Source organism: Sinohyriopsis cumingii, chromosome 8 (assembly GCF_028554795.1).
Source record: "Sinohyriopsis cumingii isolate HCF-2022 chromosome 8, ASM2855479v2, whole genome shotgun sequence".
NCBI classification, from domain to species: domain Eukaryota; kingdom Metazoa; phylum Mollusca; class Bivalvia; order Unionida; family Unionidae; genus Sinohyriopsis; species Sinohyriopsis cumingii.
Window position 1 is genome coordinate 47,286,461 of NC_142968.1, and position 22,096 is coordinate 47,308,556.

At 41.6% G+C, this 22,096-nt stretch overlaps 1 protein-coding gene across 5 annotated transcripts in view; it reads left to right on the forward strand.

Annotated features, from left to right (window-relative positions):
* LOC149793429 (beta-1,3-galactosyl-O-glycosyl-glycoprotein beta-1,6-N-acetylglucosaminyltransferase-like) overlaps positions 1-22,096 on the forward strand; it is a 99,264-nt gene that overhangs the window by 59,081 nt on the left and 18,087 nt on the right. For all 5 annotated transcript variants that reach the window (XM_089967411.1, XM_089967412.1, XM_089967415.1 and 2 more), the window contains one exon: positions 18,714-19,696. In XM_089967411.1, coding sequence (XP_089823537.1) covers positions 18,732-19,696 — 965 coding nt within the window. In that variant the 5' untranslated portion in view covers positions 18,714-18,731. The remainder of the gene's footprint in view (positions 1-18,713; positions 19,697-22,096) is intronic.

Consider the following 22,096-nt stretch of genomic DNA (forward strand, 5'->3'; position numbering starts at 1 on the left):
GTACGGGTTTTCTTGTCATATTTGCTATGGGTATCCATCCACTGTTGCATTTGCTCGTCATGAACTTCCACATCAAATTTATTTTCATTGGGAAGGACATTGAGGACTTGGGTCGGGTGAATCATTTCTACTAAAGCCACTTCCCAATGGGCTTCGTGATCTAAGGGGATGGCCTGAGGTAATTTGGCCGTGTAACAGCACAACGTGTTGTTGGGAAACACCTCCATGGAACTGTCACTGGGTAAGGTCAAGTAAAATTGGTTTTGGTGACTCATAATTCCAGAGTTCTGTGGCTGTCCGAGGGAATATTAGTGGACGTCAGAGGCGTGTCTCCGCCCAAAATGGGGTTCTGGTTGTGGTTGCTGGAGTGGTGACTGGCACTGACACTGGACACAACGTTCCCGTTCGAGGAGAATTTCAGGGAGGGATTGGGAAGCAGGTAACCGATGCAACTGCTCAATAAAATGGTCCACAATTGTTTGTCTCCTTGTTGCAAACTCAAATTGGCGATGGCTGCCCCGATGACACAATACACCACGAAGATTTGGCAGAAAAAGACGATTTGCGTTTTAGGCACACGTTCTCCACACCACACCCACAAGGGTTGTTTTTGTAAATCTTGCACAGAAGAACTAGGGGAAGGAGGAGTGGTCGACGTAGCTGCGTCTGATGTGTGAAAGGGCATGATGGTCACTTCTTTTTATAGTCGATGACTTGCGAAGCGTCGATCCAAGAATCGAAACTGGGTGCATATCCTTTCCAACGTACTTTGACTTCTTTGACACGTCGTTTGCCCACTTTACGGGTTCTGCGTTCGAGAATGCTTTCGATGTCGTACACGTCGTCTTCTTTTTTGGTGACACGTTGTAACTCGGGCAAATAAAACGTTCCTTTGAGTACTTCTCCGTTCATGTCTTCCAATTTATAGACGGCAGGATGACGGCCATGTACTCGTCCAGTGACGCGAAACAATTCGGTTGTCCAGTTAGGTAAGTAACCTTTGTCGAAAGTGCGTTTGGTTTTGCCAATGCGCACCCAATCTCCTACGGTCAACTCTCCACTTTTCTTGGGGACAGCCCTCGTCGGGGACGTACCGAACAGACGCTCAAACACCAACACTTCATTGTCGGGAGTCACGTCTTGCGGGGCACGTCCGATGCTTCGATGGTAAGATTGGTTGTACGCTTGCACCAGGTGCGGTAAGATGTCGATGTACTTCAGAGTGTGGTGATGCGTAAAATATTTCCACATGCGTTCTTTCAAAGTGCGTTGAAAACGCTCCACGATGCTGGCTTTGGTTTCGGGATTCTCGGTGGTAAAAAAATGAATGTCACGTTTCTTTAATTCTTTTTGGAAAGCTTGGTTCAGAAATTCGGTGCCTTTGTCCGTTTGCCATCGAAGAGGGTGACGGCCACTTTGTTTCAACACTCGTTGCAGGGCTCGCACTAACTCGCTGCTGGATTTGGAAGTCAAGGGCACGACCCAGGCAAATTTGGAAAAGACGTCGATGACACAAAACAGATATTTGTAGCCACGATTGTAGCTGGCCAAATGAGAGACATCGGCTAAATCGGCTTGCCATTGATGATCGATGCCTTCCACTCGGGTGCGACTTCTGGCAAACTTGCGTCGAATGGGTTTGTGCAAAGTGTAGGTAGCTTGTTCTTGTAACCATCGTTGCACTTGAGGTAAACGGAGACTTTTCATTCGCGTTTTGGCAGCACGATACAATTTTTGAACTCCTGCGTAACCTGCAGGATGCGAGGGATCGTAGTAAATGCTAGCTAAGACTTTTTCCATTTTTTTTTGTGTTGATTGGTGTCTTAATAAGGCACCCACTCTTGGAAGAGGCTACTCTTTTTCTCTTGGGGTATTTTCTTGGATTGCAAGGCTTTGCGTGTGCGACCGGCAATAGGTGTCGAAGAGGAGGATGTCTGAGCAGGGGATATCGGTTCTTGTTTCACTTCTGTCTTCACTTTCTTTTTCTCTTGTGAGGAAGAAGGGGTGGCCATCATCTTTTTAATCCATCCAATTCTGGAGGTAGGTGGTGTTGTTAACTTGCGTACTTTTTCTGGTGGAGTTTGAAACCCTTCTTCTTCTTCTTCTTTTCCTTTTTCTGTCTTGACCACTGGTACCGGTACTGGTACTGGTACTGGTGATGGTGCTGGACTTTTCATCAAGGTCTTAAAATCTTTCAAAGTGGGTAGAGCTGTTTCGTCTAAAGCTTTCTGGTGAAAGAGTTGCAGTCGTTGCAAGAGTTGACCGTACTTTTGCGATTTTTCTGTTTCGGACAAATCTTGGCGATCCATCAAGGATTGCAATTCGTGTTGTAACTGGGACATCTCGCTCAAATGGGGATTGGGAGGTAAATGCGGGGTGCGTTGTTCTTGCCACCGATGGTATTCCATCCATCGTTTGTAAGGCACTAAAGCTAGTTTTTGTCCTTCCATGGGGTTGTCAGGGGTCGATTCTGAGATCTTGGAACTTCCGAGGCCTTTTTATCTTGCTCCCACCAGTCCTCCCAACATGGTTCCCAAGACTCCTTTCAGTATGGGGCCTAACAAGAGAGGTAAAATGCCTCCACGTTGGACCAACATCTTCTTTTTTTGACGAATGGGAATTTTCTTTTGAACCATTTGGCGAAGAACGTGACGATGTTTGCCTAAGCATTGTTTCTGGTGTTTGGACAAAGGGATCGTGCCTTTCAAAACGTTCAAACAACATTCGCACACGGTATCGATGACCTCTTTGGAGGCCGTTTGAATGAGTTTTTTTCGTAGGGGTGAAGAAGCTTTGGACAGGACAGATAACAGGTCCCCATGTTTAGCTAAACGTGGTGGCAGTCCTTTCTTTTTCTTTCCTTGGGGTTTTCTGGAGGGTGACATTTTTTGCTTGTGGTTCCGGGACATTCACCGAACAGACACTAACGTCGATGACTTAACGTACACCCTTTTATCTTTTTTTTGGGACTATCGCTTTGTCATAAAGGTGACAATGTTTTTCCCAAAATCGCCAAGGAATCCTCCCCTTTGTTGACGCCTCTTTTTCTTGGAACGACTGTGTCTTTTCTTAGGGTAATGTCGATGCTTGGCTAAGCGCTTTGTCGGATGACGCGTCTGCCTTTGTCTCTTTCTTTTGTGGCTTCTTGGAGGTGACATCTTTTTTACAAGTTCACTGATACCCCGACTTGGTCACAGGCTCTTTTTATACTGGAACGCGTCGCCACTGATTGTCTTTACGTTTTATCAGTTTGAGGACAGGCATGACACGTCGTGCAGGGGTACGCAACGGACTAAATCGAGCCAGTTCTTGCTTGGACAAATCCAGTAAACTTTGTAACATGCCCGATCTTTCTTGGACTTTGATTTTGGGAGAAGGTACTTTGTGAGCAGCAGCCACTGCCACTAAATTGGAGGGTCCTGCCACTGGGGAAGTTCTTTTGGGGGTCATCAACGGAGATGTTCTTGGTGTGATCAACGTCTCCAAGTACTCTTCAGTTCTGGGTGTCATCAACGGAGAAGTGGATGAACGTGAGGATGCCGGAGACGCAGTCACTGCCGTGGCAGGTCGTGGTTTGCGAGTGGAAGGTTGCGTCCTGGCCGAAGTGCCTCTCTTGCGACTAGTTTTCTTCTGTGGACTTTTCTTTTTCTGGGGACTTTTTCTCTGTTTCTTTTTCTGGGGGCTTCTTTTCTTTTTCCGGGGTGGTGGTGTCTGGTAAGAGGAGGGTCCTGCCACTGGAGAAGTTATTCTTCTTGGGGACCTGGTCTTTTTCTTTTTCTTCTTGGGGCTTCGTTGGACTTTTGTCTTGGGGATAACTTTGGGGGCATTAGGATCCCATCTTAAGAGTGAGCGAATGATGACCCCTCCTAGAGTACCGCTCCCTCCAGGTTTCAAAATGATTTGTTTTTTGGTTTGAGTGTCGATGCGGGGATCGGCCAGTTGGACCAAAGCGACTTTGTTTCGATCGAAAAAGCGTTGGGTTTGATGAGGAATCTGAATGATTCCTTGGAGTAATTGACGTGCCGTCACCGTGAACCATCGTAAGATTTCTTTGAGACTAGCTTCTAAGACACGGGCTCGTGTTTGTGGATTTTTTTCTCGACTGATGCCATACAAGGCACGAATCAATTTGACGGGAAGATGCGACTGAAGGGACGTCATGTTCACACTGTGTGAGACAGACGAAAAAGGGTCTGAGGTTTTTATAGATTTTTTGATGGGGAGTGAAATGAAGTCGAGGACGGAGACGTGTACAGGACAGGCCCTCCGTCTTGGCACCAGTGGTGAAACAAGTGGGTACGAAATCGCAAATCCTCGGGGGTCGTAGGTTTCAAATCGACGAGTAAATAGGCGTGTGGCGTTTGAGTGGCATCGTCGTACGCCTGAGTCAGCCAAGGCGTTCCTAACTGTTTGGCTAAGACTTGCACTTGCGATTTATCTCGAGGGCTTTTAAACAAGACCACGTAATGCGCATTGAGACTGATGGTGCGATGGGCTTTACTTTGTTGAAACAAATTTTGGGTGATGTAAATGACACTGGCATTACGGTGATGCCCTTTGCGCGTGAACCACAATTTAATTTCTTCTTCGTCTTCTCCTAACATGTCGTCGAAAATGACCAAATGGGTTTGACGGGAGTCAGAGACGATGCCGTCGTCTTCTTCAGGAATGCCTTCCACAAACACGATGGAATCGCCTTGACTTTCTCGCAAGAGGCTGTACGCCGATTGCCACTCTTTGTAACACCACACGATCCGTTGAGGTGGCCGATCGATCAAATGATGTTTATGTTCGATCAAACGTTTGACGAATTCGGTTTTGCCTGAACCGCTAGGTCCAGCAATGAGCATGTTAAAGGGATGGCGAAGATACAAAGCCTCCCAACTGGCACGATCTAAGTGTTCGTCGATGACTTTGACAGTAGAGGAAGAGGGAGCAGAGACAGCAGAGGTAGCCATGGTGTGAGAAATGTCACTTGTGACACGAAAACGAACAAGACAAGAGTTTATATACTTTTTCAGAACACGTTTATTGAATGTTTTTTATCAAACATGAATACGAAAGACAAAAATACATAAAAGCCAAAGGCTTAAGTACAAGGATAAAAGGCACATGATAACGATGAACGTGGAATAAACACAAGTGTCTGTACAACAATCACATCTTTTGGGTAATGTTCTAACCAGTTCAACAGGGGGTAAGGCCACACAAGTGTCCTCCCGAAAGGGTCTTTCAGGTCTGTCCACGACAGTCCTGTCCTGGGTGACGGGTTCTTCTGGCACCGTCACTAACACGGGTTGAAAAGTAACTTTTTTTCCTTGAACAACTCTCGTGCATACTGGGCCACTTCTTGGGTCCAAGCCTCAAAATCCCATTCTTTCCAGGCACGGACATCTGTCCAATGGGGATGTAAGTCACAAGCTACACACACATCGTCATACACGTCTTGGGTAGCTAAAAGTTGACGAATCTTTTTTTCCCGTAGAGGTCGAGAAGTATCCAGATGAAAACGCAAGGCTTTGAGCAAAAGGAGTTTTTCGTGACCATTTAAGGCCATGGAGGTGGTAAGTACTGATCGTAAAGAGTCCACAAAGAATCGGCTGGTAAACGAAATCCCAAAAAACAAGTCACTAAGACACACACCACTTGTCGTCCCAAATTGAATGGATACAGTTCTTGTAATAATCGATGGTAATGATCCACGGTTTGAATATGGTCATTGAGTTCCTTCCACGGAATCTGTTGGATGACATGTGACATAAGTCGTGGCATGGCAGCCTGTTTTTATAGTCTCTTTGTTTCGGAAACAATACACGTACTTTCTAGCCAGAGATCTTCGTTCTCCAGTAGGGAATCTAAATCTTGCATACTGTAACCGAAACTTCAGAGTTCGTTTAGAAGTTTCCTCTTCCTCTAAGTAGATTCCACGTAAAATATGTTGATAATCCTTTAACTTGTCTTCCTCAATGTATTGCTGTAGGTGAATCTCGAAGTAACCAAAATAATGAACATTTCGATCATTCACTAACTCAAAGTGTTGAACAAGGTCTGACCACTGAAACAATTTCTGACGAATCAGTTCTCTTATACCATTCAGGTACCAGTGGTTAAAGATCTGGTGACGTAACGGATGCAATTGTTCTTTACGTTTGACTTGTATTTTCACCAGCTCTCGGTAAATGCGTTCTCTCAACTCCACAGGCAAAGCACGAATGTTCTCTTGTAAAGTATCCATGAACAGATTATTATGGTAAGAAGTTACTTCAATGTCTCGGTCCCACTAAGGGTAAGTAATGACAATTCGGTGACCATCGAGCATGTTCTACGTAGGCCGAATCTTGCGGTTCCCAGTGGTGAAGTGTCACATCGCAACTGAAGCACCTGACTTTATCTCCTTCGCCCAAGTAGAAAAATCCGGCTCTGGCTAATTCTTCGGGGGTCGGTCCTCCCAGATACTTTGGCCATTTTCCTTTGAACGATTGAAGACGATTTTCAAAGTCGCAGTATTCCGACAAACGCACAGGAAACGAATATTCGTTTTTCACAGGTTCGTTTCGATGAGGGTTGAGTGACATGGGTAGGAGTTTGCTCAAGGCTGGATGACATCCGTAGGGGGGTAGACGTGAAGGTGAACATTCCCCTTTAAAACGAAACCCAGTAAAATGTCCAAGAGGACGAGCGGCATCACTTTCGCATCCGACAGGTTTGACACGCACAGCATCACTTTCCATGATAGGGGTAGGGGCACTAAAGTTCCCATGATGCTTTACGGCATCGCTCAGGTCACAACGTACAGCATCGTATCCATCGCAAGGCTCACAATCGCACTCGTCTGCAAACTCCGTGACGCAATTACAATGGTAACCACATGGACAATCGCAGTTTCCTTCCGGACATTTTCCGTCGCAATGCATGGGTCTTATCCATCCAATATTAGTCACACTAGAGGAAGATACAACTTTTTTACAATCCCCAAACTGGAACGATGTCTCTTTCAAAGTATTCATCTTGTTTGCTCGGTCTTGGTAGTCACAATGAACTATCGATCTTGCCTAGGGTTCCTTTTTATATACAGACCAATACCGACGTGACCGTACGGTAAGGTGAAATGATTGGGAAGTCGAACTCGCTTCTGGTACACGATTTGATAAACTTTTTCCAAAGGTCGACTGACGATGTGGTGAGTGGGTAAACGTACAATCTTGTTCGGTTGGTAAGTGGTCACTTTAAAGTTTCCATCCTCTTTCGATTGCAAGGCTTCTTTCAATACCCCAAAGTTGACCACACGACTGGTACGATGATTCAGAGTCAGTCCTTTCACTTTGCACGTCGTGTGCACTTCTCCTTGTTTGTCCCGGTATTCGTAGCCGTAATTTTTGGGACCGCCACTGACGAAACTTAGAATCTTGTCGTCGGGATGCTCGTCTGTCCAGGCTCCTAAACGGTCTCCTTCGATGTCAGGGTGATGTTGAATCGGGTGATGGATGTAAATGCAACTGTCCGTGTCAAAGTACAGGACGCGTTCTTCTAACAGTTCTAAAGCTTCGTACAATTTTAAGCGAGCATGGGCTGTCACGTAAGCCGCAATGATGACATTTCCAAAGGGGTCGTCTTGTACAAAGTCCAGATCTTCTTCGTAATTGACTAAGATCAAATCCTCGCGAACGACGTCCACGTGTTTCATGAATTTGGTTTTGTCGTGAATCATCTGAAAGTAGCGGGAAGGTTCTGTCAAATATTCCGTCTTGGGTAAACACGGGCGTTGTGCCATTTTACCCCACAAGCAATTTAACATCACTTTGGCAAACGATCGCCTGCCTTCGTTTTTCTCGATGTGGTCTAAAGTGATGCCTTCTTGTTCGTAGTATTTCTCTTTGAATTGTATTTGGTCTTCGGGAGTGTGACACCAGGAAGGATAGCCGCTGGCTTCTTGCTTCAGTTTCAAAAAGGCATCCACGTAGTCTGCGAAAATGCTTTTCTGAGTAGGGTCACCCTTGTGGTATTGTTGTGTCTTGGGAAAGTGGCAAATTTCGTACACTTCTAACAGTTGGTATCCCATGTCCAGAGCTTTGAACAATTCTACGCTGACCCAGGTTCCCGTCAAGGCCCGTTCTTCCTGGCTGTGATGACAAGGCTGGTCTTGGTTGCACGTTTCGGCACAAGTACGGCACAAAGGAAACATCAGTTTGCCTTGACAATGGTGAGGTAAGACGGGATGGTATAGGTTCGTGGGAGGCAAAACTTTACACTTGATCAAGCCTTCGTATTGTCGAATGTTGACCAGGTCGATGTGTTCCGTGAACAATTGCGGGTGCCCTACGGGAAAGCGACAATATTTGCACACGTAGGGATACAGCGAACACACGTCCAAGTATTTGATTTCTTCTCCGTTCTCTTCGTCGGCTTGGTACAGCAAACAGGTGGCATTGGTCCTTCCTCCGTACAAACTATCCCTCGGGTTCAGCGGGTCCATGAACTGGTAACTTTCCACGAGGCGTTTAAACTCGGGATCGGTTTTCATACGGTGATCGTACTCGTGTTCCCACATTTCCACCACTTGGTATCCTTGCTGTTCTAACTTTAGGCGTCGCTGACAAGTGTCCTGGTACAAGTCTTCCATGGTTCGTTGCAAAAACTGATTTTTAGTGTCACGGTCAGGATAACAAACGGGACATCCGTGAAATAAGCAACCGTTAAACTCGTACACGATCTTGGGGTTTTCTAAGTCCCAGCCATCGACCGAATACGTTCCGATGGTCTTTTCGCCCCCTCCGTTGCGGGCATGCTGAATCCACTTGTCTTCCTTGTCGCACAAGTAATGTAACCAGCGTAGGGCTTTGACCGAGTATTGACGCTTGACATAGTGGGTCGTTTGAGGACTGATGACAGCCACGGTGTTTTCAGGCATGAATCGTTGTCGATACACTAAGGAACACGCTTTGGCAATGGTGCAAGCTTCTTTCAAAGGATCGACCCCTCCGTGTTCCATGAACAGTTCTCGAAATTTTCCACAGCAACGCCGTAAAATGTCCACGTCGGAACGACAATACTTTAGCATTTCTTCCTGAAAGTCGAAGGGGTCAGAGGCATGAGCCTGGTACCAAGCGTAGAAAGCTTCTCGTTGTTCGGTACGCATGTTGTCGGGGTCGTAATAGTGAGCCTCAGGTAAATGGGGTAGAACGGCGTGTTGATTGGCTTCCGTATTGAAAAAGTGCGGAAAGTACCCTTTAGCCATTTCTGTCATTCCAAACGTTTTAGGCATTCGACTCAAAGGCATGGCCAAATAGCTCATCGAATCTTTAAACTGTACTTGTCCCACTTGCATGAAAATGATTTTGGCTCCGTTCAAAGTCACTTTAGGACGTTCGGTGCCATGTTCCGTATAGTATCTGAGAAGAAACTGTCCATCGTATCCGGAGAAATTGTGAGCCATCACCGTGGCATGACGATGACAATCTCCGTAAAGTCCGATGTCCTCTTGGCTCCACGTCTTGTCGATGGGGTCTAAGACCCATTGGGCAAAATCGGCTAACGTGTTTGGCCCCCGAAAGATTTTTTCACGCCCTCCAGGAATCTTGCTGCAGTGAGGGCAATGACTGAAGATAGGTTCTTGAATGCACTTCTCGCACGCTCGATGAGCCACGCAGAAATTAGGAATGTGAATGCCAGTCTCTTGCATGCATTCGAAATCGAAAAAGATGAAATTGCCTTTCTTCTTGTGACCGTCCTCTTTCTCTGGTGGGGGCTGGTATTTTTGCACGTAACATTGGTGTTCCAAGTCCACGATGTGGTGACAAATGTGACATTTCTTTTTTCCTGAACATACGTGTGCCTTGGTACTATTGGTACGTATGCCTTGTCCACACGTAGGGCACAATCTCAGGAGTTGACAAGCACATTTCTGCTGTGAACCTTGCGTTTTCAGATGTTGTTGGTAACAGGTAGGGCTGACAAACGTGCGCAGACAAGTGGAACAAGGCACTGGTTCTTCGCTCAGACAGGGTGAAGAGGCCAAACATCCTGAGCATTTCGATCCACAATGCTTGTGTTGCTCTCGATTATTATAACCATGGTCACATTTCTCACAGTAATAACCGTATCCCAGGAATCCGGTGATACTGGTAATGGTATCGAAATGGTCATCGTGATGATAAACATGAATGTATTTTCCGTCCTTAAAATCTTGCCCTCGAAACAACAGAGACCCGCGCACTTCTTGAGGGTGCACTTTCAAAGTGTATCGTGGAGCTAGGGGATCTTGCAATTTTTGCATCTCAGGAATGCCACAGGGTGTGTCTTTGGACATGCCAGCTTGTCGTAACAGGAGTTCTGCTTCACTTCGTTGTTTGGCTCGGTCCGATTGTCGAATGTTCTCCCAGTCTCTTTTCCATTCTACCGTGTCGTTCTTGTTGGCATAGGTTCGTCCCACCACGATGGCACGGGCTAAACACATCTGGTCATGAGGATTGTGAATTTGGACAAGGCTACGCTTAATGCTGCGAAGGTCGTTCACCAATAACATCTTTTTGCGTCCGGTCCCTTGAGGAGGAGAGACGTGGGTCATGTCCAATGTGGCTTTTCCATCGGTGATGTCAAACTGGTCATTAGATTGTTGCACGTGTTGAATCTTGTCCATGACTTTGGAAGCGGTCAATTCTGCAGGGGTGCTAAACTCGATCCAAACAGGGGATTTCAAACCGTCGTGTTGTATGGAAAGTCTCAAGCGATCGTCTTCTTTGGGTTGACATTGTCGCTTGAGTGCAGTGAGCAGAGAATCCCACACTCCGGTGATGAACCCTTCTGCTTTCTCTAACGGTACTTCGGACTTGAAATCTTTAAACTTCACCGTGTATTTGTAAGCCGTGGTTCTAAATTTTCTAGAGGAGCGCTTTTCCGTCTCTCGAATGGAATAGGGTTGACAAAGGGTGGTGGACTTGGTTTAGAGGGTTCGGATTCTGGTTCACTCATGTCCTCTTCAAAATCACTGGCATGAATTTGTGTCAATATTTCAGCCCTGGTACGAGGCGATAGATCACGTTTCTGCCTCTTACTTTCTTCTTCTTTCTTCTCGAATGAATGGGATCGTTTCATCTTGAAAGCAAAAAGTCAAATGACTCAAGTTCAAACACCATGAACTACTTTATAGTCATAGCAGACCAGCGTATATAAAAGGGTGTGTGTCTTGTCCTTTCACTATTCATTTCACTCTCAAGCCGAGCACAACGATGGAAGAGACTAACCAGATGGAACGTTTCGTCAGAGCTTTGCGAGGGGTCATTAGAAAATTCTCTTCAGACCAGCCTACGGACTACTCTCCTTCCTTTCGAGATAAAAGTCAAGATACTTGCTATATCTGTCAGAAGAAAGGGCATTGGTCTTCAGAGTGTCCAGACCGTCAAAAAACAGGAGCTAAAAAAGACAAAAGTAAAGATACCTGTTATTATTGTAAAGAAAAAGGACATTGGTCTCCAGATTGCCCAAAAAAGAAACAAGAGGAGTCAGAAGAAAAGAAGGATTCTTCAGAAGAAGAGAGGGATTCTTCAGAGGAAGAAAGCAGACAGGTGAAGAAAAAGAAACAGGAGACGAAAAAAAGAAGGGAAGAAAGCGAGGAGGAAGAAGAGGAAAAGAGTGTGACGGTGAAGAAATTCAAAAAACAGAGAGACTAAACAAGGAGAAAAGAAGAAATCAATGAACTTTTTATTAAAGTGTTGTGTTGTGAATTGTGAATTGGATTGTAAAAAATGGAGAAAAGAATAAATGAATGATATAAGGTAAGAGTCTTTGAGTTTTGATTTTAAAATAAGAAGCTACACTCACGCACTCATACACAGGCACGTACTATAAGGGTAAAAATGGGTGGGGTTTATTTTTTATTTTTTTTGAGTTATTGGCAAATTGAAATTGTATTTCTTTTCGAGATATGTGGGTGGCCCTGAAAAGGGCCTTTTTTCTTTACGATGTAGGGGTGAGTTTAAGCAATCAACTTTAACTGCCTTATGCCTTTGCCACGGCCAAGGCCTACTTCTGGACTGCGTAATGTTGATGATGATGATAATGATTGGGTTGAAATCACTAAGGGTGGTACGGTAGGCTTAGTCACAGGGTTGACGTGTTTAGCTCGGGAAGGTCGTATTCTCTTCGGTCGTGATAAAGAAGTCTGATACATTTGTTTCAGACTTCTTAACTCCGCTAAAATATCCAACAGTACCGTGACCGTTTGATTCTCACCCTCTTGTTTCTTTGCTGCTACTTCTTCTTCTTGCTGTTGCTGTTGTTTTTTTCTTACCTCTTCTTCTTGTTGCTGTTGCTGCAGGAGAAAAGCCTGTTCCGCTTCTTTTTGTCGTTGCATAAATTTCTCCAATTCTTCTTTCTGTCTCTGTCTAAAATTCTCCACTTGCGGTAATGAAGAAGGTAACGAAGGTTCCGGAACAAATTCTTGCGAGGAGAGAAAATCGACAAAATCCCAATTCACCTCTTCTGAAAGTAAGTCCGGGTTCCCTTGGGCGGTCTCCGCTGCTGGTGCACCCCATTGGATCGTTTTCTGAGTTTCCGTCATGTTGAATCACTGTCGCATAGATTGACTGCACACAAGCGCTAGCAGATCTATATTGACTACGTGACGTCACAGACTGCTCTCTTCGGATTGGATGCAGCTGGCTGAATTTTGTAACGCGTGTTCGGATTGGTGAATGAACTCAATCCGTTTCAATCCTACCTGTCCCTATAAATAAGCGCAGTTCAGTGCATTGATTCACCTATTCTCGGAGCCTCAACATGTGGACCGACGTTGAATCTTCAACCCTTGTGTCAACAATGATGTTCAGGACGGACATGCTCATGTATGTCCGATCCAAGTGGACCGTTGTCCACAGGACCAGCAGCAGCCTGTGGATAAGAAGAGTCTATATAGAGAGACAAGGTTGCCTCAAGAGGACTCTGATGTATGGCCCTGCTGTAAGACGAAGTTTGAGGACAAGAAGATGTCGCAAATGCCCTTTATGTTAAGGGCATATTAACATAAACCAAAGGCCCTTTTCAGGGCCAGCCCTATTTCTCGAAAAGAGATAGTCTTTGAATTGCCTACCCCTTTTTTTATTTTATTTTTTATTTTATTTTTTTATTTTATTTTTTTAAAAAAAAATAGAGACCCTCCCTGTTTAAATTTTACATAGACCCTATACAGTCCCAAGGGTTTATGTCCATGTTAAATTTACATAGACCCTATATTGTCCCAGGGTTTTTGGCCATGTTAATTCCCATAGACCCTATATGTTCCCACGATTTTTCTCCATGTTAAATTTACATAGACCCTATATTGTCCCAGGGTTTTTGGCCATGTTAATTCCCATAGACCCTATATGTTCCCACGATTTTTCTCCATGTTAAATTTACATAGACCCTATATGTTCCCAAGGGGGTCTGTAATGATAAATCCCATAGACCATATAAGATCCCCATTAACTACTGATACTGAAATTATTTTGCAGGAAAAAGAATCTTTTGAGAGCGTATCCTACTTGTAGCTTTAAAACAAATAGAGACATTGTTTTCTTGATGGAATTTCAATTCTTTTAACAGTCTTGAGTTTCGAACACTTATTACTGAAACTAGAACCTGACTCTTTGGTGCGGAATAGAAAGCACATGTTTCAAATACATGAAGGTCCAGAAAATACCGTGGCTCATATCTTTTTCTTTACACATAAGCTGTCATCCAGGTTTCATCTATACTGAAAAAGCAGTTTGATCATGAGCACACATAAATTTAAAGTTAGTGATTTTTTAATATCATGGTGTATGCATATGTTTACTATGGAAACTGAATTAGTACCGTGATTTTATTCCTGAAGGTATATAGTTTCATACCTTCTTACGAAACAAAGATCATAGGGGTAACATTTCCGAATATTTACCTCCAATTAAGGCATTAACTGCAAAATTTCCTTTGTCATTCCTGGTAACTTGTGCATGCTTTTCCATGAAACGAGTAATAAATGTACATTCAGGTAGTGTTTCATTTTATGAATCAGAATAACAGCTTTAAAACTGACCGATGAAAGTCCTTCTTACACGAATTTTTAAATCTAATACCTTTCTTTCCCTCATTATGTGAACATTATGAATTTATCTCGTTCTCTTAAGTTCAAACGGCTCGTAATTTTACAAATGATGCCATATTGTTCCCTTGTTTCCTGCTGCTGGGTCTACAAGCTCTAACTCTTTATTTCCGGTCCAGCTATTTGTTTTAAGCAGTTTGTTCTTTAAAACAGTTGGTTCTAAAACAACAACATTTTTTCCTTTTACAAACGGATCTGCAATTACTTATTTACGGAAAGAAATAATTATGTGTGCAAATTACGAAATAGACGACAGAAGCACGTGACTGTTCAAGGGTGACCACACATCAAGGGTTACGTTAGACTCGGGGTCACTCTTCTCGAGTGCTGAAAAATTTACATTAAAAAAGCTTTGAACGTATCAGACTCAATCGTATGCGAACCTGTTCTCCTTGACAGAAATACGACGTTATATGATAAATCAATTCAAGCCCATGTTAAAGGAACTCTTTATATCCATTTTCGGGCTGTTTACACTTATACAATTTTAGATACAGCACCGGGTACCATTAACGACTGAAACCATTCATAGTCAACACAGCCATCTGAGGAACTATAGCAGCAATAAAAAGTCTTCTGTAATTATCGGGGTCCAGAAAGGAACGTCTCACCTTTAAAGCAACCCGCTATCAAAATAAAACTTCGTCAAAATATGTACATGGTGAATATGACCAGATAATGAAGGAACTGAAGTGCTTGAAAGATTAGAGCGGCATTGCATACAATTGCATATTTGTCCACTTTAGTTCAACCCATCCTCTCTCATGTTTGCGGGAAATGCCTTATTTATCGCCAAGATTTATGTCCACAGACCACGTGGTTATAGACTCAGTTTTTGTTATCATTTGAATTGGTCAATAACTAAGACGGGGTTAATACAGACTTTATGTCAGTCTGTCAGTTATATTTCAGTTACATCTTCGTAAAAATGCATTATGTTTATGACAGTTCTTTTGAAAAAGTCCTAACTGAAATTGGTGCCATTTGTTCAAACATTTTGGCTTCCACAACGACTGTCTTAGCAATCTCGTTGTCCCTACTCCCTCTAATGATGGTTCCACTGTCCTATATGAATGTGGTGCCACGCTAATGTTCAATATGTGTACCACAACAGCTAGTTTGTAAAATTTGTTAACGGAAAAAAATATCCGAGATGGTTCCAAAGCTCAGCAGGTAAAAGGAAGAAATTGTCTTACTTTGCATTCCTGGAAATTATTTTCGCCATTAGAACATCATTCACATCGCTGGATTCTTGTTTTGTTACCTGCGTCCAATTCATGAAATTTGGGATATAAAAGAAAATGACTTGGATCTTTTACCCCGTCTTTCAAGACTGGACCAAAACATGTGGTGCAAAATGTTGTTTTTAAAATATACTTAATTTGACACATTTATGTCTCTTTTAAGATATCAAGCCTATGAAATCAAGATAAAAACTTATGCTCATCTTTAACATTGGCCTCGACTTTTACCTTGGAGATAGCTTGGTTTTACATTTATGTGCCGTTACTCGTAAAAGGAGATCGATTTCTGGTTGGAGGAAATGTTTTGTTTCAGAATATAAATATCGCAAATGAATAATTACGGGCTATCTAAAAGTATGGGATTACCAATTAAATAGAGAATAAGCAAAACATATTAGAGCTAACATAAGATTCATCAAAATAATACTAGTGTTAATGGTGATGGTAGTAAAAGAAGTATCATTTTGTTACTCGTGTGCATCATTTTAGGTCGCCCTTTATTAGCCAATGCATTTTGATTGGTTCTCTTTTATTTATTTTTAATGTAATTTTATTTCGTAAGCTGTGACTACATTACATAAGACATAAACCATTCTCGACTATTCTAGACATAGTGAATAAGAAGCTTAACAATTCTCTCTGATTAGACTGGCTATCGTTTCTTCAAAATTGAATATTCAAAACGAAACATAGTCATATACACTTCTGATGTCACACTGTTGAACAATATGAGCGAATCCAAGTATTTATCAAAAGGGGATTCAGGTGTCCAACAAAGAATAAACAGCAAATCTCGGTCAGTAACGAACAACACAGTTACATTACGAGATGTTCACACATTTTCTAAAAGCTCAATTGATCTGAACCTTGTGTGCGTGCAATTTATAATTATTGTATAATACGAGAGCATGCTTGAGGTTCCAGTTCATGTACGTCAGACTACAACATACCTTGGCCAGTCGATATTTTACTCGTATAAATGTTTTTAGTTGTTTCATCGGGTTTGTTTTAGCGGTGTAAGAAGAAAACGTTTTTCCTTTAATCTTTTCGGGTGTTTTTGTAACATTAGTTACGAGGAAAGAATCGGATTCAATTTTAGAATTCGACTGAACAAAGGTTGTCCAAACATCTTAAGAATGGTGATTAAGGCCTAATCATATTTCTTGTTTCTAGATCCAAATTATACCCCAGATCTCTGCGTTTGTAGCGTACATGCACGTGGTTTCAATTTAACGTCGAAATGAATTCATTTTGACAATGCTAACAGTACACACAAATGCGAGCTAGTTTTTCCCCTGCCGAGAGCGAATGATTCCAGTCCTAATTTAATAGGAGGATTAGTTGTTTGTCATGGGATATAAAAGCCTTGATAGCAACGGATCAACACAAGCAAACTCGTGACATCTCTAAATTTCCTTCGGTACATTGAAAGGTGTAGTTTTCTTTACGATGTAATTTTAGTTCGTAAGTTGGCTTGTGAATAATTCATGAAGTAAATGGAGAGATGTAATTGGATTGTATCCAAGACAATATAATTCCCAAGCTCCACATCCACCAGCCAACCCGATTCTTTGATAAGATTAGGGTAAAGAAAAGTCAGTCTCACTTCTTTCACAATTCTTCTTGTCCACTAATGCTGTCATCATTATGTAGTTTCAGTCAAGGACATTTTCCTGTTTTCATTGACAAGAGATCACATTGTTTGCAAATAAATATTTGATTAGCCATTATATGTTATGCTATCTTATAGATATTTCCGTAAAAGTCAGCTGTATCGTCTAATCCACATGGGGCTGATGAATGTCAAGATATTGACTTTTTAAGAAAACAGAGCATCAGCGGATGGAACGAGTTACGATGATACCTATTTTTGGACCGGGGTGGCAGAATAAATCGAGTAATCGTTATGAGATAGGTTTGGTGTAAATACATAAATAAATCATTGAACGGTATCTCATATATCCGAGTTTTCAATGGAATCTCGTTTATCCAAATTCTTCGTTAGACATAACAGAAAGCCAGATGCAGTTTTGAATGGGCGAGTTCTGATTATGTGTGTGTGTGGGCGGGGCGGGGTGATATGTTTATCTTGCTTTATGATGTACGACTCGACTATTATGAAATATTGTTGACTAAGGCCTTCACTAGTTGTTTTATTCCAGGAACGAGTTCACTGGGAAACTTAATGTACTGAAATTGTGCAATAACTCCATAACGGTATCAACTACATGTGATAAAGTTCCATGAGCTAATCACACTTTAGCGTCCGACTGAGATATTGGCCTTTCGTGTACGTAAAATCACCACAGTGCACGCACCTATGCGGACTGTGTCGCAGATACCGTGATTACACTGCAGTTCTGCTCGTCTAGTATTTCAGTTCTTCAAATTGATGTCACGATAGGCATATCGGACAAAACAGCTTGAATTACATATTGATGACACTCAGGTGGGGATAAAAAACGTGTAGCACAGCATATTTAGCCAAAACGAAACAAAGGAAGAACAAATAAAAGATCTGGTCTTGTATATAGTTAAAACGTCTTGCCGTTACTGGCAGGATGAGATTGAGTTGCACGGCACTAAAAATAGCAGTTGCAAGTCCTCGTGCGGTATAGCAATCTCTTCCCCCATTATTATATTACATGTACACCAGGAAGTTTTTATCTGAATCTCTCGGCATCCATCCGTCTTCGGGAGACGATGCTGTAGCTTTCGGTTGGGTGTCCTATCTGCACCTTCGCGAGTGGCTGAAGAGTCCGACCCTAGAGTGACAGTCTCTGTTTTGCACTTGCTGTAAGTGAACAGCGATGCATCTTGAGGCTGTTGTTATTTCGCCTTTGCTTTTGTTTTGACAGCAACGGTGGTGAAATTAAATTTTAATTGATGTAGCCAAGTAAAATCATAGAAAATGGAGCTTTAACATTTTGTCCGCTCATATTTTTCTTCCCAAATTCTTGTCGATGTGGCCATATTCCAGGTTTGGATTTATGAAACTACCGCAAGGCTCAAAGGATGAATATTAGCTTGTATCGATGATATCATAAAACTACTTTTTGCTTTTGTCTTTCCTTGTTAGTGCAGAGAATGCATGTCTTAGGATTGCTAAAGAATATTTATTTTAAACATCGGAACTTTACTTCATATAAAGTATCAGTAACTACGCTTATTTCATTTATAACTTTACATTCCTCGCATGAAAGTGTACATTTAAATTTAGTTTGCTTGCTCTTCTTCCTCAGCCTCTTCTTTTTGATATTCCTGTACTCTAATAAGATGGTTGGCTTTCTACCTGAAGATTCATTGTAATATAGTCATCATGATCTATTTGTTCTTATTAATATTTACTTCAGCTGTAGTCTTCTGGAAGAATGATGTGGTCGAAAAGTATAGGGGCCCACTTCAGTAGCAAGGTCACAGTCTTTGGCTTGATCATCATGACTCTGGGAGCCCTGTTCTACTCTATGGAGTACACTTATTCCACTTCTGTGCGTACTACATTCTTCCACAAGTCATCACCTAAAAGAAAATTCTACACCAACCGTTTCCACGTACAGGGAGATCATTTGGAACTTTTCGGCTCTTTTTCAGATGGAAACGGCACAATCATTGCATCTGATTTTGCGATTTTAGTAGATGACATCCAAAATTTTGTTAGAATTTTGAAGAATATTTCTAATCATACCTCAGAGCAGATTGCAGATAAAAGCGAATATATTAATCGAAAAGAGGACGAAAAATACTTCATCGAAACTAGGAATGTACCTGAGGTCAGCTGTCGGAAAATATTTGACGGCAACGAAACAGAACTGAAAAAGGCTGAAGATATAGCAAAGAAAACAAAAAAATCTACACTTACAGAATCCGATTATATAATATTGACCGAAAACTGTGAAAAGTTTCGAAAGGAGAGAGGTTATATTATGAGCCCGCTCACACATTTGGAAAACAACTTTCCGATAGCCTTCAGTTTGTTACTGTTCAAAGATGTGGGTCAGGCGGAACGTTTGTTACGTGCAGTATACAGACCACAAAACATATATTGCATACATGTGGATGAAAAAAGTCAAGATGATGTGAGAAAAGCTGTTCAGGGTATAGCTTCCTGTTTTGATAATATATTTGTGACTTCCAGATCCTTTAATGTGCAGTGGGGAACAATGACAGTTCTAGAACCAGAACTTTTGTGCATGAAAGAACTGTGGGAAAAAAGTAAAAAGTGGAAATATTTTATAAATTTAACAGGCCAGGAGTTTCCATTAAAGACTAATTATGAGTTAGTTCAGATTCTGCAAGCGTATGACGGTGCCAATGATTTAGAGGGAACAATTAAAAGGTAAAATGTACCCTCTCTCCCTCTCTCTGTCTCTCTCTCTCTCTCTCTCTCTCTCTCGCGATATATAGATAAAGCCTTCGTCTTTGTTTTGCAATGTTTTGTTTTAATATTATTTATGAAACCTCGTTCTAGAAACTATCTTTACTTTCGTCGATGTGCGATTTGGAGGTCATAGACCAGAGGAGGTTGTGGGACGGTCTGTTGTCCGAGGTCTTTCGTCCGCTGTCACTTGTATGATTGCCATGGAACTTTGCACAAACACACATACACACACGTGCACACAACTGCAGATACAATGGTTTACTTGGTTCTAAATGACAATGGTACCGCGCAAACTTCCAACATGACCGCCTACAAAAGCCATCTTGCAAACCTATTTTTATTATATTTACTCCTCCTGACTGGATGGTCGTACATGACTTTCACTAGAATTATGTCTTGCTGGTCCTAAAGAAGAATGGTGTCTATCCGATGTACAATACGGGCTCCACATCAGCCTTCTTGAAAATCTTGTTTTTATTAACGCTACTCCTCCTCGATAGACGGTCGTATAAATGTGAGATTTTCACTAAAGACTTCTTTATCGCGTCGGGTTAGTCTTCAGTAAAAATGTTGTCGATCTAATGTCCAATATGGAAGCCAAAGCAGCCAAGTTGAATTTTGTTTTATCGCTACCTTTACTGAAAGAAAGCTCACACCGACATGAGGTTTTCACCAAAATACATCTTATGATGTCTTGTTTGGCCTATACGGCCACTGAGCATACATGTTGTAAACCTTATCACGTATCTTGAATGAAACATCATATTAAATAAAAATGGTGCATCATGATGTCTAAGATGGCTGACACAGTGGCATTGCGACTCAATGGTCTTAAAATAAGTAATAGAAAAGACGAAGAAGCAACAAGCTTTGTAAAATTCAATAAATAATTTATGTCACTAAAATACAAAGTAAAACTTACGGTATTGAGAAATACATCCCAAGTAATCCTTGAATTTCGAACACATGGCCTAATGACTAAAGTTCTTAAAAGTCTTTAGTGGTATTCTAAAATAAATCCAATGCTTGAAATTTTGATTTGTCTGTGGTGGCCTATGTCGTTGTGATGTGCGAGCAGTCCTTGAATCACAAAAATACAATTAAAGAATGTATCCGTATTTGAAATTTCACGATATATCCAAGTGAAAGTTCCAAGAATGCTATTTATGAGCACACTGTATTTCCAGAGAAAAATAACTTGAATTAAATAATTTGAATAAAATAAATTCCTGTCCAACTTAAATATTGGACATAACCATATTACAACTTACTCTGATCAGATCTTAATGCACGAATAAATACTGTTTCCAGTAACAAGATTATATGATTCATGTCAGGTAGTAAATGAACTTGATATTGGACAATGTTATGTTCAAAGTACAGCTAACCATTGCATATAATGAAATCAGAACATAATAAACAATGCAAATCATATATATATATATATATATATATATATATATATATATATATATATATATATAACTGTGTGTCCAGGTTGAAAATCTTCTCACTATTTCGTCTCTTGTATGAATAGTTATATCAGCATGGGGCTTCCATTTGAGACATTTAATAATGTTTTGTTTTTCCTAAATTATAATGGTGCTGACCTGACTTTCGATATGCGGCCAGCTTCAAACTCTTGCTTTCTTTACTAATCCTAACTGGAAAGTCTTTTTTGACATAATGTTTTCATCAGAAGTGTTCTTATGATGTCTTGTTGGTCCCAGATGAAAATAACTTGCACTCAGTATGGCCACTGTGATGGCTACGTGGAGAATTGTGTTATCTGTACTCCGCCCAAATGGATGGATATGTTATCTTTACTCTGCCCAAATGGATGGATATATTATCTTTACCCATCCTAAAATGGATGGATATATTATCTTTACCCATCCTAAAATGGATGGATATGTTATCTTTACCAATCCTAAAATGGATGGATATGTTATCTTTAGTCCGTTATAATGAATGGATATATTATTTTTAATCCGTCATAATGGATGGATATATTATCTTTACTCCGCCCAAATGGATGGATATATTATCTTTACTCCGCCCAAACAGATGGATGTATTATCTTTATTCCGCCCAGATGGATGGATATATTATCTTTACCCCGCCTAAATAGATGGATATAGTCCGTTATAATGAATTGATATATTATCTTTAATCCGACATAATGGATGGATATATTATCTTTACTCCGCCCAAATTGATGCCTATGTTATTTTTACTCCGCCCAAATGGATTGATGTATCAGCATTGGATTTTCTCCAATGAATTTCATAATGTAGCGATTTTCTTATAAATGAAAATAGTGGTATTCGTTTATCCAGCATGGCTGCCACAACGGTT